A 13474-nucleotide genomic window follows, 5' to 3' on the forward strand; every position below is an offset into this window, starting at 1 on the left:
TGTCATGGACACGGTTGGGTACAAAGAGAAAGTTAGTCCTTTATTGAATGATGACAACACCTACTCAAAGCTGGGCTTGGTTTTCCTCATCCAATTTACGCCATTAGAGGATAGGATACCCATGTAAAACCTCGCCGAATTCGTTGTTTTTAAACTGATCGAGGCCACAATTTTTATAATTCATTGACCAGGCCTTCCTTCAAGCCCATAAAGACTAAGTCGCAGCAAATTTCCTAATTTGGGGGTCTATTTTGCTTAAATTTTGGCGGACTTTTGAAATTTAACTGGAGAGTCACGCGGTAAAATATGTTAAATGACCTCTGCTTTTATATTCCAATCCCGTGTTTAGCAACAGAAAAGGGAGAATTTTCTTACTCGCGGGAGAATTCACAGCATATGAACGCGACACTCAGACATATTTGAGCTGACTAACTGTGTATGCTGAAATACAATGTTATTCTATCTATCCGGTCCAGTGGGTCACAAATGATCTCCGCCCACTTTGATTCGACTTTTCTAGCGATGAACATCATGAAGTTGTTTCAGTTTGTCTTAAAGAACAGCTATTTCAGTTGCGAACAAGATCATTACCCGCAAACGTTAGACTGTGCCATGGGGTCTCCTGTAAGTGCCACACGGCGATCGCTAACCTGGTAGTGGAGTTTACGGACTGAGGAAAAGGCAATTTCTACCGACGCTCATTTTCCACGATGACGGTACAGGTGGTGCGTGGATGATACCCATACCTGCTTAAAGAAAGACTACGTTGAAGAGTTTCGTAACCATCTGAACTCTGTCAACCCAAACATCCAGTTTACTAAGGAGGTTGAGGAAGACGACAGGCTTTTTTTGCTGGACTCTACAACCACCAGGGTGTATGGAGAGATACAACTGAGTGTATACAGAAAACCAACACACACAGACAGATACCTCGACTACAACTCCTATCACCCAGTGCAACACAAAAGATCAGTTATGGATACACTCATTAATAGGGCTCGACAAATACCATCGACAGAATCAGAACGATCCAGAGAGAAGAAACATGCCCCCAAGAGAAAAAAACTACCCTTTACGGTTCATCAAAAATTGCAAATCTTACGGCAAACTGTCTCGCGACGCTTCTACCAACAACGACAGCTCCGACGCTAGCACATATATCACCTAGAGCAATTTAGTGGTCATTTCAAATGTCGAGGCGTCTCTGAGAAAATCTCACGAATGTTACGCAACAGCAACGTTAAAGTAGGGTTCAAACCTGTTAATGTTTTACGCGCTCGCTTCCCATGGGCCAAGGACCCTACTCCACAGTCAAGAGATGTGGCTTACAAAAATCGGTTGGGCTTGACTGTGATTTCTTTTATTATGGACAAACAGACTGAGCCTTGGCAACGCGATTAAGACAACACAAGAGGACGGTTCGAGTTGGAGACGGTAACTCCTAAGGTTGCACAACACGCCAATCAGTTTGGCCTTGTTCACGCCACTGCTGTGGACAAGGTTCGCGATTACCATAACATACTTTTCTCGAGGCCTGGGATTCTTAAAGAAGACCGAAATACGGGCAACGAACATATCGCCATTCCAAATAGTCACTCTCATGATTTGGTATGTCGCGCAGCGTTCGCTCGTTACATTTCGCCGGCATTTCGTAGCACGAGCAGAACTGTGAACTCTTACATAGCCAGTAACTTCAGTTGGCTTTTTAAACGGACGAAGATCGAACGTTGTTCGGTCGAAACGTCTTTGTATAAGTAGCTTTGTATAAGTAGCTCTCAGTTAGTACGCCCGCTGTGATTGGTCAATTTAGCGGGCCGTATTCTACTATACGGTCTGCTAAAATTTAAAGCTGTTTTTGTTTCCAAAATGTTTCGTGATTTATCGCCAAGTGGTCTTAACTTTTTCAGCAAGTAAGAATTTAAAACTTTTTTTGCTTCTGAAGTTGTGTATTAAAACCTACTAACGACTAAAGAGTCACTTAAAAACGATTTTAAATTGACTCGTTTTGCTTTCGAGGTGTGTCAAAAGTTTGAAGCCGCGCCACGACATTTTCCAGATTCAACTTTCGTTGGCAGATGGTAATTTCGAGTTATTCTCTTTTTCTGCGTATTTTTCATCTTCCTTTCTCTTTTAATTCTACGTTCTTCTACTCAGGATGGTCTTTGAATGCCTAGCAAGGTTTAAAGTGGCGTTTACCACGCTATCCACGGTCGTATTGGCAAAAGAGAAGTGTTTCGCCAAAGTAGCAGGATAACGGTAAACACGGTAACTTTGAACGCCTTGTACAAACTCAATATACTTTGGCCGAAAAATGTTTTTCCAGAAACGTGATGTATATCCCTCCAATTCATCACTGTGATTGCTTTCAAAAGCGTTGAACTTTTGAGAAATAATTATTTTAAAATCAGTTCCAACACTCCATCTAATTTAGTATGCATTATTTGAAACTTTATTTGTTAATCGCTTCGGCAGTTTTTTGATGTTTATCGAATGATATTGCATTAAAAGGCCTTTTTCTTCAACACTGTGTAGTTTTCTCATTATTTTGCGTTGCGATAGTAATTTCTGAACAGTTTTTTGTGGGGGCTTATTTTCGGCCTGATTTTGCTGCTATCAGACGGAAAAAGTTTGTGGCTCGATATTTTTGGTTTAAAGCGAAACTGAAACAAAAGAAATTCATTTTTAAATAGTATTCGGTAACCTCTGCTTGGGAGATAAAAATCGGCCGATTTTATTTTTTAGCCGGAAATCATCGGTCGTTTCTTAGGCGCAGGACCTCTTAAAAATGCTGCCCGAGGCTGCAGGCCTCGGGCAGCATTTTCAAGCCCTCGGTCACAGTTTTTCACTATACGGACCGACCCTAAGCCGGCAAATAACATGTTTAGTTTTTTTCCTGCAGTAAATTGGTTTTACAGATTACAAATGGGTTTGTTTACACAGCTCTTGTCAATGAATCGGCTTGCGCGCCGTCTACTAACGAATTGTAAAACATCTTGGCGACGAGCGAGTAAATCAGATGGTAGACAAAGAAAGATGTATTGAAGAACAGATTTTTTTCGAACTATTTTATGTTAGTTGCATTTATTTCACCAGTTAAGTTCTCCAAAAGTGTTTTTGCGGTGTGAAATTTCGTGCGAAGTTTGAAGTTTTACAACAAAAACAATTTCTGTCAATCGTCGCTTTTAAAATCACTTGAAATCAGACTTTACTATCGTTAATTGAATAGCAGAAAGCGTAGAAATTCGTTAAGTGTATTCCATACAGCAACGATCAGAGAGGTAAACTCGTCTGAAATTGACTCAAATTTTACGGCGAGAGAAACACAGGATTACGCGCCATTACAGCGCCAAGCTACAAACAACCAAGTAAACTCTCACAACTTCAAAACACTCGATTGAATTTACTTACAGTGACTTTCCTCGCCATTTTAAAGTGAACAGAGATAAACTTGTGTTGACTAATCGTCGATGGATGTGTAAAAGAAGGCAAAAGATTGACGATTGCCGCTAACTTTTAGGAGCGAAATTTAGGCAGCGGGGAAAAAAATCTGGCCCGTGGGCCGTATCGTAAAAAAGCTGGACCGGTCACGTGCGTATGATTAGCCAATCAAATTCGAGGATTTAGGATTCCGGGCCGCTCAGATGCTTGAGAAAAAAATAAATAATATATATCCTACTAACCTCGTTTTCTCGGTCCGTACGGTAAGTTACGGGTCCTAGTTTTTCCACTTCGATTTATGGCCCGCGCGTTTCGCGCTTGGGCCATAAATCGATGGGAAAAAAACCTGGTCCGTAACTTACAGTACGGCCCTCGAACTCAGTTAGTAAGAGGTATATAAACTTTGCTTTAACGTTTTAGAAGAGTCCGTGTCAAACACAACGTCCAATGTATACTACTGATGTCCATCCTAGACTGCAATTTTAGCATTTTTAGATTGGTTTAGCTTGGTTGGTGTTATTTGTTAACTGTTAGATTAAATTTGACTGAGTTAATTCAGTACGAAACATGCCATATTTCCAACAAGTTACACCAATTTATTTACCAAGATTAACCATTGCATGTTTAGTAAGAGATAAATACCGAGAACTTGGGCATTTTAAAATACATACATGTGTACATGCGTAAATATCAACGTTTGAGGTATAGATCTCACTATTTTCATGATCAGCGATTATTCATTCCCCGCAGATTTCCGAACAAAAGAGAGACTGCTCGCAGTCAATCGACGACAGTAAGATCAACAATGTTTAGCTGCTCTCGTGGAGTCTAGGAGCCTCTAGAAGAACGATCTTGTCGATGGGACGTTTCAGGACCGCGGACTTGGTTTTCAGCGTCTGACTCTCCTCACAAGAGCCGTCTCTCTTGTTTCGTTTTACCTCTAGGAAGCGACCAAGGGGCCACAAGCTTTCTCCAGTTGTCTCTCGTTTCAAAGTAACACTTTTACCTTTGCGGTGATCGCCTTCTCACTTATAGCAATTCAACTCCTAGATACTGACTTTTAGAAACAAACTCCAACCGAATAGAACAAAACTAAGCATAAGCCCACAAGTACGCATTGCGGACCTATATTAATCTTAGTGTCAGGGCTGGTGCGAAATCTTAATTTTTTATGTTATCGCCTTTGAACTAGGATACAAGTATTTTACCATCATTATAAATATTATAGTATTAGGACAAGATATAGCCCGTGAATAACACGTTATTAATTTTTACCTGCTTCTCTTGGCACTAACGGTGGACCTGAAACTTCAATACAACCCAGCAGTTAATTTTCCTGCATTGTTTCGTTATAAGTTGTGCTTCTGCTTTTAATATAATGGGAAAGGGCCTACCCATGAACTCCGTAATTAAACAGAAAATACAAAGTGCCTTGTTCTGGATCTTGAACATTAAGCACTGTCATTTCCACGTTTTAATGGTCTGCCTCTCCCTTATCTTGACGCGCTAACAAACCAAGAAGTAATTTATTAACAATAATTGGGGGTTCATATGTGGACGAGACTACAACGCGTTTGACCACCTTTTTGAAGGATGCAAAAAGGACGAACACCTCACAAAAGAACTATATTTCTGAAACTCATTAATAATTCATCAAGTTTGAAATAAAGGAAATCACAACCTTGAAGGATGTTTGGATGTCCGGTCTTAATTAACACAGATTTTGACGATTTGACTTCTTCGCTTACTCCTTTGTTTTTGTCTCGATTGAGAAGATATATCCCGATGAAACACTGTCTTTCGTGCATGTGTGATATATGACATGTAGTGTGAACACGGCTGGTCAGAGCCAGGTGAAAGCAACGGCGAAAAAGCCACGCATCCCATGAAGCAGATGAAAGTGGTATTTTGGAACGTAAAGACAATTTACAATCCCGGCCAGAATGATATTTACGCGGCTTCCAGGGGGGTAGGAAAAGTGTCAGAGGACGAAGAAAAACTTGGTGAAGATCGACAGAAACAGACAGGAGCGAGGGGAGGGGATGAAAGAGTTGGCAGAAGGCTCGCCAAGTGGCACAATAATTACCTTCCACGACAACCACGTGTAGAGTCCCAGCCACTCCTTCCTCTTGTTCTGCTTTAAAATACAAACCACAAAAAAATAACCATCTTCACACTTTTTTTCTATACGACTGAGTCTGAAGCTTTCATGCTTCACGGTGAAGATTTATTAAATTTTTGACCTTGCTTCTGTCAAACCTTCCAAAAATTGACTTTCTTGCTTTCTCAGTATTTGAAAGATAACATTCTAAACATTCATTAAATCGCTTGGAGTGTATATGACAGATATATATTCAATTGATTGGATCTTCTCGAGATCACGGTATGGAAATCGGAAAAAAAGGATATCGTTTTGTTTTTTTTCACCGCGCTTCAGCCGTCTGAAACGTGAAATCTACTTCCGGTTGGGTTAGAAACCGCAATGGGTTGAAACTTGGCACATATCTTTAATTTTGAACCAAACAACGAAAAAAGTGAGTGAAATACAAAGAAATTTGACACTCGCGTAATTGTCGCGTAATTTCTCCGTTAAGATACGTACGATCTCATGTAGATTCAATCAAACAAGTGAAAAAAGGACATATCATGCACTTTTTAAATAAAAAAATTTACTGAGGTAGCAAGAACACTCAGCTTGTCTCTTCACCTTCTTAAGTAAACATGAGCATATGAGCTCGCACATACAAGATGGTTCCCTCTATCTCTAGCGCTACGTTTATTGTCAGCTGTTTTCTTCAATGCGTATTTCTAATTTTCAAAGTCCCAGGCTGCTGATAGCCTGGGCGGAACACATGCGTGTGCTCACAGCTCCTGTCGAACTTCCTTAACACAACAAATTCATGCTAAAAACGCAACAAAATATAATAGACATGAAATTGACAGCAGCCTGGTCTTGCTCTTCTGCTCTCATCTTTGTTTCCTTGCATTGCTTCGTTTTGTTGTGTTTCTTCCGTTTGCTGTGTTTTGCTTTGTTTTGTTTCGTTTTTTGTTTTTAGAAAAGCACACACTCAGATTCAGTTTTTAAAAAGAAAGTACAAATTACCTTGTTCCGGAACCTGGACATCAGGAACCTCCATTTCCACCATTTCACGATTTCCTCCTTCTCCTCGGTCTAAACGAGCGAACGAACAGGCAAGTATTGATTTACCTTGGTTGGTATTTTTTTTAATCTGGCATATTAAATATTATTTAAAGACTCTTGATCAGAGTGGCAGACAAGTAAAGAATTTTAAGAAAACGACAAAACGTTTGAGTTTACAAAACGTGTTTCGACAGAAACTTCTGTCATCCTCAGTTAATCCAAGTACAAAGCGATGGAGCTGAATTTATGATAAGCAGAAACTGCTAATTGTGATAAATAGTAAGACAAAACGTGAAAGTGTGAGAATTAAAGAGATAATTTTAGATTAACATGGTGTAATTGTTGATTCAAAGAGGGTTTTTCTCTCTGAATATGAGTAGCCTCTTTTATCTTAAGTACACCATGTTAATCTAAAATTATTTCTTTAATTCTCGCACTTTCACGTTTTGCTTCATTCTGTTGTTATTATTTATCACAATTAGCATTTTCTACTTATTATGAATTCAGCTTCCATCGCTTTGTACTTGGATTACCTGACGATGGGAGAAGTTTCTCTCGAATCGAAACATGTTTTGTAAACTCAAACGTTTTATTATTTATTTAAATATTAAAACATGCTTTATTTTCAATAATTTACTCCGATTTATTTACAAAAGTTAACCATTGCATGTTAAGTAAGATAATTACCGAGGGGTGAGGTCTTTTAATACTTTTTTTATACTCTAATACATATAAAACCTGAGTGATGTCAGTGATGTACACGATTAATACCGACGTTCGAAGATTTTTTTGTTAGTTATATAAATAATAGCCTCCATTTGGCGTGAAAATAATGCTTGGATATTTGTCCGCGGACATTCCTGTTCCGAGAAGCGAAACTTTGAGTTTCAAGGAACAGATAATGTCTAAGGACAAATATCCGAGCATATTTTTAAAGTCATTGGAGGTTATTGTGTTTATTTTCCTTCAAACATTTTTCCCAGCGCGCGCGTTTTAAAAATTAGGGAATATCACTCGGATATTCCCTAGTTTTAGCTGGCGCATATTCAGTCAGGTGACGCGTTTAGAACAATCGCGTTTAAGCGAAAATGTTTGATGGATTATAATTCATGATATAATTCATGAAAAATCATTATATATCACCAGTTTACAATTAGTATTATCATTTTTTCTTTCGAGATCAACTGTAAACAACGTAAATTTGTTTTTTGTTTTATTGTTGCAATTAGGCGGTTTTCTGGCTGTACATGTTTAGTTTTGTTGTTCGTGAACTTGGGAGGGGTACAATTTCAATTTTCTTTGATTTCATGTTGTTGGTTTTGCTCGTATACATTTGACGTTGGAAAGGAACGGGTTAAGGTGTTTTGTGCAGCGCCGTATTAAATCCGGTAGGCCAAAACGTACGAAGACAAATTTCAAGAGACGGCAATAAGATTTTATCATTATGGGGTGACGATCGGAGAGCAGCAAGGTCGCTGCAGGCCAAACTGCTAAGCGAGTCCGAATCCCAGGAGAGTTGTTGTGAAACGAACTTATGTATAAGATTGCCTAAGATTGCCTGCGTTCGATAATACGAAGCCATTTCCGATTCCAAAAGTAAAGAAAAGAAATAAAAACGAAATCCGATATGAAATCGAGCAATTTCATTTTTTTTTGTGAAGAAAAACTGGTACCAGAATAATTTTAAGTTCGTCACAGTTCTTTTTACTTTTTCTAAAAGCTTAAGATATTAATAGGTGCCTGAAATAACACCAAAAACAATTTCTCATTAGAACTCGAGAAAATAAATATCAAATTTCAAAGAAATTGTGCAAGCACATGAAAAATTTCATCATCACTTTGATTTCACCAGTACTTTCGAGTGTTTCATATAAAATAAAAAATTTGTTACAAAACTGTCTCATGAGTTCTGTCTGCCGTTCTAATATGACCATAAATCAGGAAAGAGCTTACAATCGGGTTCAAATTTTAAACAGGTAGTACAAATTACCTTGTGCTCGATCCCGGGGATGAATCACTACCATTTCCACATTTTCATGATCTCCTTCTCTCTGATCTAAACGAGCAAATACAAAAAGAAGTGATTAATTAACAATAATTTGAGGTTCCGACTTGTACTTTTCTGTAAATTTCTAGCAGTAGCAGCGGAGACCAATACCCCTTAAGAGGAATATGCATGTAATATGATCTCCGGTGGTGGAAGCCAGGTGGAAGCCACGATGGGATGCGGTCATTGAAGCAAATGAAGGTACATTTTGGAATTCTAGAAAAGTATTGACGTGGCTTCCAAAGGGTACATGCAGGACAAGTGGTGGAAGATCAGCAACATCTTGGTGATGAATGGCAGAAAAGGAAAGGAATGTGTAACTAGGAAAAAAGAGTTGCCAGGAGGCTCTCTAGTAGTTGCCCGCCTTGTGTGCCACCTAGGGACTGATAGAATAGATAATCACAGTAAAGCACTCGAACGTACAAGCAAAACTCGTAGGGGTGTACAACTACAAGACCACAAAAAAGCTTAAAACTGATAGTACATTTTCCCGTGTTGCTTTTCCATGAACTTTCAGGAAAGTTGGACTAGTGTGTTTTTTTTTTCCTCAAATTTCCAACAACGTAAAAACTGCCTGTATAAGCCCAACTTTTGTCGTGTGCAAAATCTTATGTGACTTGGTCGATGTTCTGTTGATATATTTTAAGCCATTATTTTAACAGAGATAATTGTAAACCCTATATTATCATTACTTATTAATTTTTGGTTGATCTGAGTAAACTGGAAGGAAAAAGGAACGCAAAAACCACCCTTCAAGACAGAACAGTAGCAAAACGATTACTCTAGGGAGCCAGTTAAGTCTTTAACCTAACCCTTATTCAACTAGAGTGGAACCTCTGGTTGCGACCACCTCTTGTAAGCGATCACCTCTCCTTAGCGACCAGTTTTCCAAAATACTAAAAGGTTCAAAGTCAAAACACTATATTTGGAACCTCTTGTAAAGGCTGGCTTTCATTAGCCACGGAGTCGGAGTCGGAGTCGGAGTCGGAGTCGGAGTCGGAGTCGGAGTCGTAGTCGGAGACGTAAGAGCGCTTATGACCTGGTGGAAATCGAAAGTTGGAGTCATAAGCGGAGTCATAAGCTCGACGGAATCGGAGTCGGAAGAATCAGAACGTTTCCATTTCTTCCGATTCCGTTTATGACTCTGTCGCTTATGATCCAGTAAAAACTAGATTGTCGGAGTAGGAAGCAGAAGTGGAAGAACCAACCAATCACAAGGCCCAGAATGGAGCATTGTAATTGGTTTATTCTTCCGCTTCTGCTTCCGACTCCGACAATCTAGTTTTCACTAGATCGTAAGCGACGGAGTCATAAGCGGAATGGGTGTTCTACTTCCGACTCCGTCGGTTTGATTTTCACTAGATCGTATCACTCTACGCTTCTGATTATGACTCCGACTACGACTCCGTCGCTAGTGAAAACCAGCCTTAAGCGACCACCTCTCGTAAGCGACCGTGACCACTTTTAGAGCTAAAGGTTTGAAATTTTCTTTTGTGTTTACTCTCCCGTAAGCGACCACTTGACAGATAATAGAACGAAAATTGGATAATAAGCCTGTGGTAACATTATTGCTTTTCTGGGTGGTACAAGAGACAGAAATTTCTTAATGGTATGTGCAGGATTTTTTGCTTTGTTTTGTTTTGTTTTGTGACATTTCAAATGAATAAAGCTTTTAAAACTTCGAAGACGAAATGCACATGTACACACTGCACACTAGCAGTCTTAAAATAGACGACATAAAATGTCTTAAAAGTACCATTTGCTAATGAGCAAAATTTTTGACCCAATAGGGTCTAATCTCTCGTAAGCGACCACCTCCTGAAAGCGACCACCTAAGCCTGACATTTTGGGTGGTTGCTTACGGGAGGTTCGACTGTAGATTGTAAAACTGTGGATTTAAAATTACAAAATGCAAGACTCTATCTACCTTGTTGGTTGTGTTGATTCTGTCCCCATGTAAACCTGGCGCGCAGAAAATTTATCACCTTTCGCAGCTTGGGTATGATGAAGTCTTGCACCTGTGGGGATGTTTAAGAAATGTTTATCTAAAGTTGTGTTGAAAAAGTTAAAAACCGTACAATCAGTACCGTATTTGGGAATATCACAGATCCATTACAAACAGTTTAAATATAGCGGGGCATGTATGAGTCTGTAGCTTCTAAGCTCAAACTGTAGTCACTTAAAGTTAATTCCTCGTTGGTCCAAAGCTATGGCTCGTTAATAGTTGTAGTAATATTCTTCATCATCAAAGTAGCTCTATTGCTTTTTAATGAATGCAGTGATGTTACGACACTATGTGGTAAGATATGAGCACATAGAAGCTAGGGCTGTGATTGAAAATCATGTTCAGCAGTAAAGTATCCGGGATTATCTAATCATCTATAAGTGTTAAGTCACCTTAGTGACCTAAGTGTTATTTCGCACCTTAGGGGTTGATAATGTGTATATGATCGGATTCAGGGCTGAATTGATTGGCAGGACGAAGACGGCCATCCAAACAGGGAGGTCGTCTGAGGGGTAGAAATCCTTCTCCACCAAGAACTTGATACCAATCACTATGATCGGCAACCAACAGGCGCAGTCCGTGAAAATGATAAAGGCAAACCTCTTTGCAAGAGCTGTTTCCCTTTTGGCAGTGGATGATTTGGCCCTAGCCTTGATCTCTCTGCTGGTTCCTTGGTGTGCGAGGCGCCGATTAGAGAGGCAGCTTTTTAGGAAGATTGCTACATATGCAACAATCATAAAGATGATGAGAAGGAAATTTAATCCAACAAAAATGGCGAGTGAATATTCCCATCCAGGTGGAAATCTAGCAGAAAGCTGAAGAGGAAGGCACACGACTGACCTGCTGTAGTATGCCGGTCGGCCAAGAGGATCATTGAAATAGTGGATACCACTTATGGGAAGGAATGCTATGATAAAGCCAATAACCCATACAACCACACACAAAATGTGTGCCTTTCGGCGGGTCAAGCTTCTTCCGCGGTAAGGGAATACGATATTTTTCAGCCTATCAGCAGATATCAGAGTGAGCAACATTGCAGAAACCTCGCTGGATAACACTGATATTGCTCCTGTGATCTGACATGGTAAACCGAATCGCCACTGGAAGTCGTGCAAATAATAATCTCCTGACCACAGGCTGTCTATGACTGCTATGGTGATTAAGTACACACCCATCAAGCCATCCGCCATTGCCAAGTGCATCAACATGATGGCTTGGACCATATTTCTCTCTTTAACAAAATGGCGCAAGACAAGCACACACACAGCACCGAGCAGCGAAAGGACTCCAATGGCCCAGATGCTATTGCGTGGGGCTGGGTTCCTTAACATTTTTTCGCAACTAGCGAAGTTTTCGACGATGGTAGAAATGCAATCGGCATCTTCTTTCTTCAAGTGACAACACATCATGTTGGTGTCCAGCGTCCTACAGAGCACATAAAATAGAGACATTAAGTGCCAGTGTACGACAATAAACACAATAAACCGATGCAAAAAAGCTGAAACATTCTTGACGGACCTTTCTCTTTATGTAAACCATGAGGGCTCGTCCATACCAAAAACTACCTTGAAAACACCCCGTTTGATCAAAAATCCTGTCAAGGTATAATTGTAACTTTCGTGGAACCGTCGGGTAACGTTAACAAACTATTGACATGTTAAAAGATGACTTAGAATTATTAAAATAGAAAGGGAGTTAATAGTCGCCTTTTCAGCAAACAGATAAATTAGCACAGAGACCCTCTGCTCCACAGCAGAAACAGCTAAAAGCGTTAAGTAAGGTCAATAACCAAGCCATTCAGCAGAATATAGAAAGGGTTTATTGATACTCATAACCTGGCCAGTTATTGATGGACAGCAAAACAAGTTTCCTCCTGTCAATACCTTTGCCTAAATTAATACTTAAGAGTAAGGGAGGTCAGAAAAAGTGGAAAATAAGGTTTATACCTATTGATTCGAAACATGTACGCCCTACTTACACCCTTATCAGGTACTTCATATTTCTGAAGAAGCCATTGGGAAGTTCATTCATCATATTATCATGCATGAATCTGCAAATATAGAGTCACATATCATTACAAGTATTAGACCCCGTGTTACCGCACATTAGAATAACAACACGACGTTGCCTAATTAAATTCGAACTCTATGGTTTCTTTTAAGGAATAAAACCTCCATTGCATCAAAGATCATCAAAGACTATTGCAATCAGTTTTTACAGGAGTAACAGGCGAGCTTTCAATTCCTAACCGTTGATAATAAGAGCATAGGAAGAATAGCCGCGCTAAAACTCAGTATACGTAAGCGTACTTCTTAATCCAATGACGCATGTTGATAGCGTGTCTGAGCAAAATTTCGCCAGAGATTTTTTTTTCTCGAGCGAGTGGTCGTCGTAACCTGTAAACTTCTAAATGCATATAATAGCTAAAGCATGAATCAATTGTTTATTACTGTGGTAACTAAATAGATAGCGAAGTCAACCAAGCCAAATATCAGAAAGGACCCATCTCCAAGGTGTGACAACTGAGTTGCTTCAAAGACATGCTTGTTATCGTCATTTCAGTTTTATCAGCTTTGAGATTTAAAATCTGCGTTTTTAAAAGATGCGGAAAAAGTACCATGCAGGTCGAAGAACTGAAACTATCGGGCTCAGTTCTCATACGAGTACCATTAACTTATTTGTGTTCCACTGAGCACGTGACTAGTAATTAAACCAGATGCTGACAGAACAAGGGAAATTGAACCCATATTGCCCCACCATATTCAGACGTCGCACTTCTACCTTCGACTGAAGTACAAATATAAAAGTTTGGGAAAGTAAATAAGATAAATAGAGATGATGT

The 13474-nt window shown here is 39.5% G+C and overlaps 2 protein-coding genes across 5 annotated transcripts in view; both read right to left on the bottom strand.

The window, feature by feature from the left end:
* The window catches only part of LOC145479645 (uncharacterized), a 7804-nt gene extending 7595 nt beyond the window's left edge, over window positions 1–209 (bottom strand). For 2 of the 3 annotated variants that reach the window (XM_081458058.1, XM_081458057.1), the window contains exon 1: window positions 1–209. This exon is cut by the window's left edge and continues 379 nt beyond it. The gene's annotated coding sequence lies outside the window, so the exon portion shown is untranslated. The other variant, XM_081458059.1, reaches the window with a different exon arrangement.
* Window positions 210–4975: 4766 nt separating this feature from the next.
* LOC145479641 (G-protein coupled receptor GRL101-like) lies at window positions 4976–12093 on the bottom strand. Of its 2 annotated transcripts, XM_081458055.1 has the most exons (4): window positions 10555–12093; window positions 8571–8636; window positions 6542–6610; window positions 4976–5575 (listed from the first exon to the last, which is right to left on the bottom strand). In XM_081458055.1, the coding sequence occupies exon 1, from the start codon at window positions 12081–12083 to the stop codon at window positions 11034–11036; it is 1050 nt and encodes a 349-aa protein (XP_081314181.1). In that variant the 5' UTR covers window positions 12084–12093; the 3' UTR covers window positions 4976–5575; window positions 6542–6610; window positions 8571–8636; window positions 10555–11033. The 2 variants fall into 2 exon arrangements, with proteins under 2 accessions (XP_081314181.1, XP_081314180.1); XM_081458054.1 differs by lacking the exon at window positions 4976–5575 and having other exon boundaries at window positions 6192–6610.
* Window positions 12094–13474: the final 1381 nt, after the last annotated feature.

The sequence above is a fragment of the Orbicella franksi genome, chromosome 2 (assembly GCF_964199315.1).
Source record: "Orbicella franksi chromosome 2, jaOrbFran1.1, whole genome shotgun sequence".
NCBI lineage: Eukaryota > Metazoa > Cnidaria > Anthozoa > Scleractinia > Merulinidae > Orbicella > Orbicella franksi.

What these genes read in the sequence shown, in the direction of transcription:
- LOC145479641 (XM_081458055.1), bottom strand. Translation starts at nt 12,083, where the DNA reads ATGTCTCTATTTTATGTGCTCTGTAGGACGCTGGACACCAACATGATG.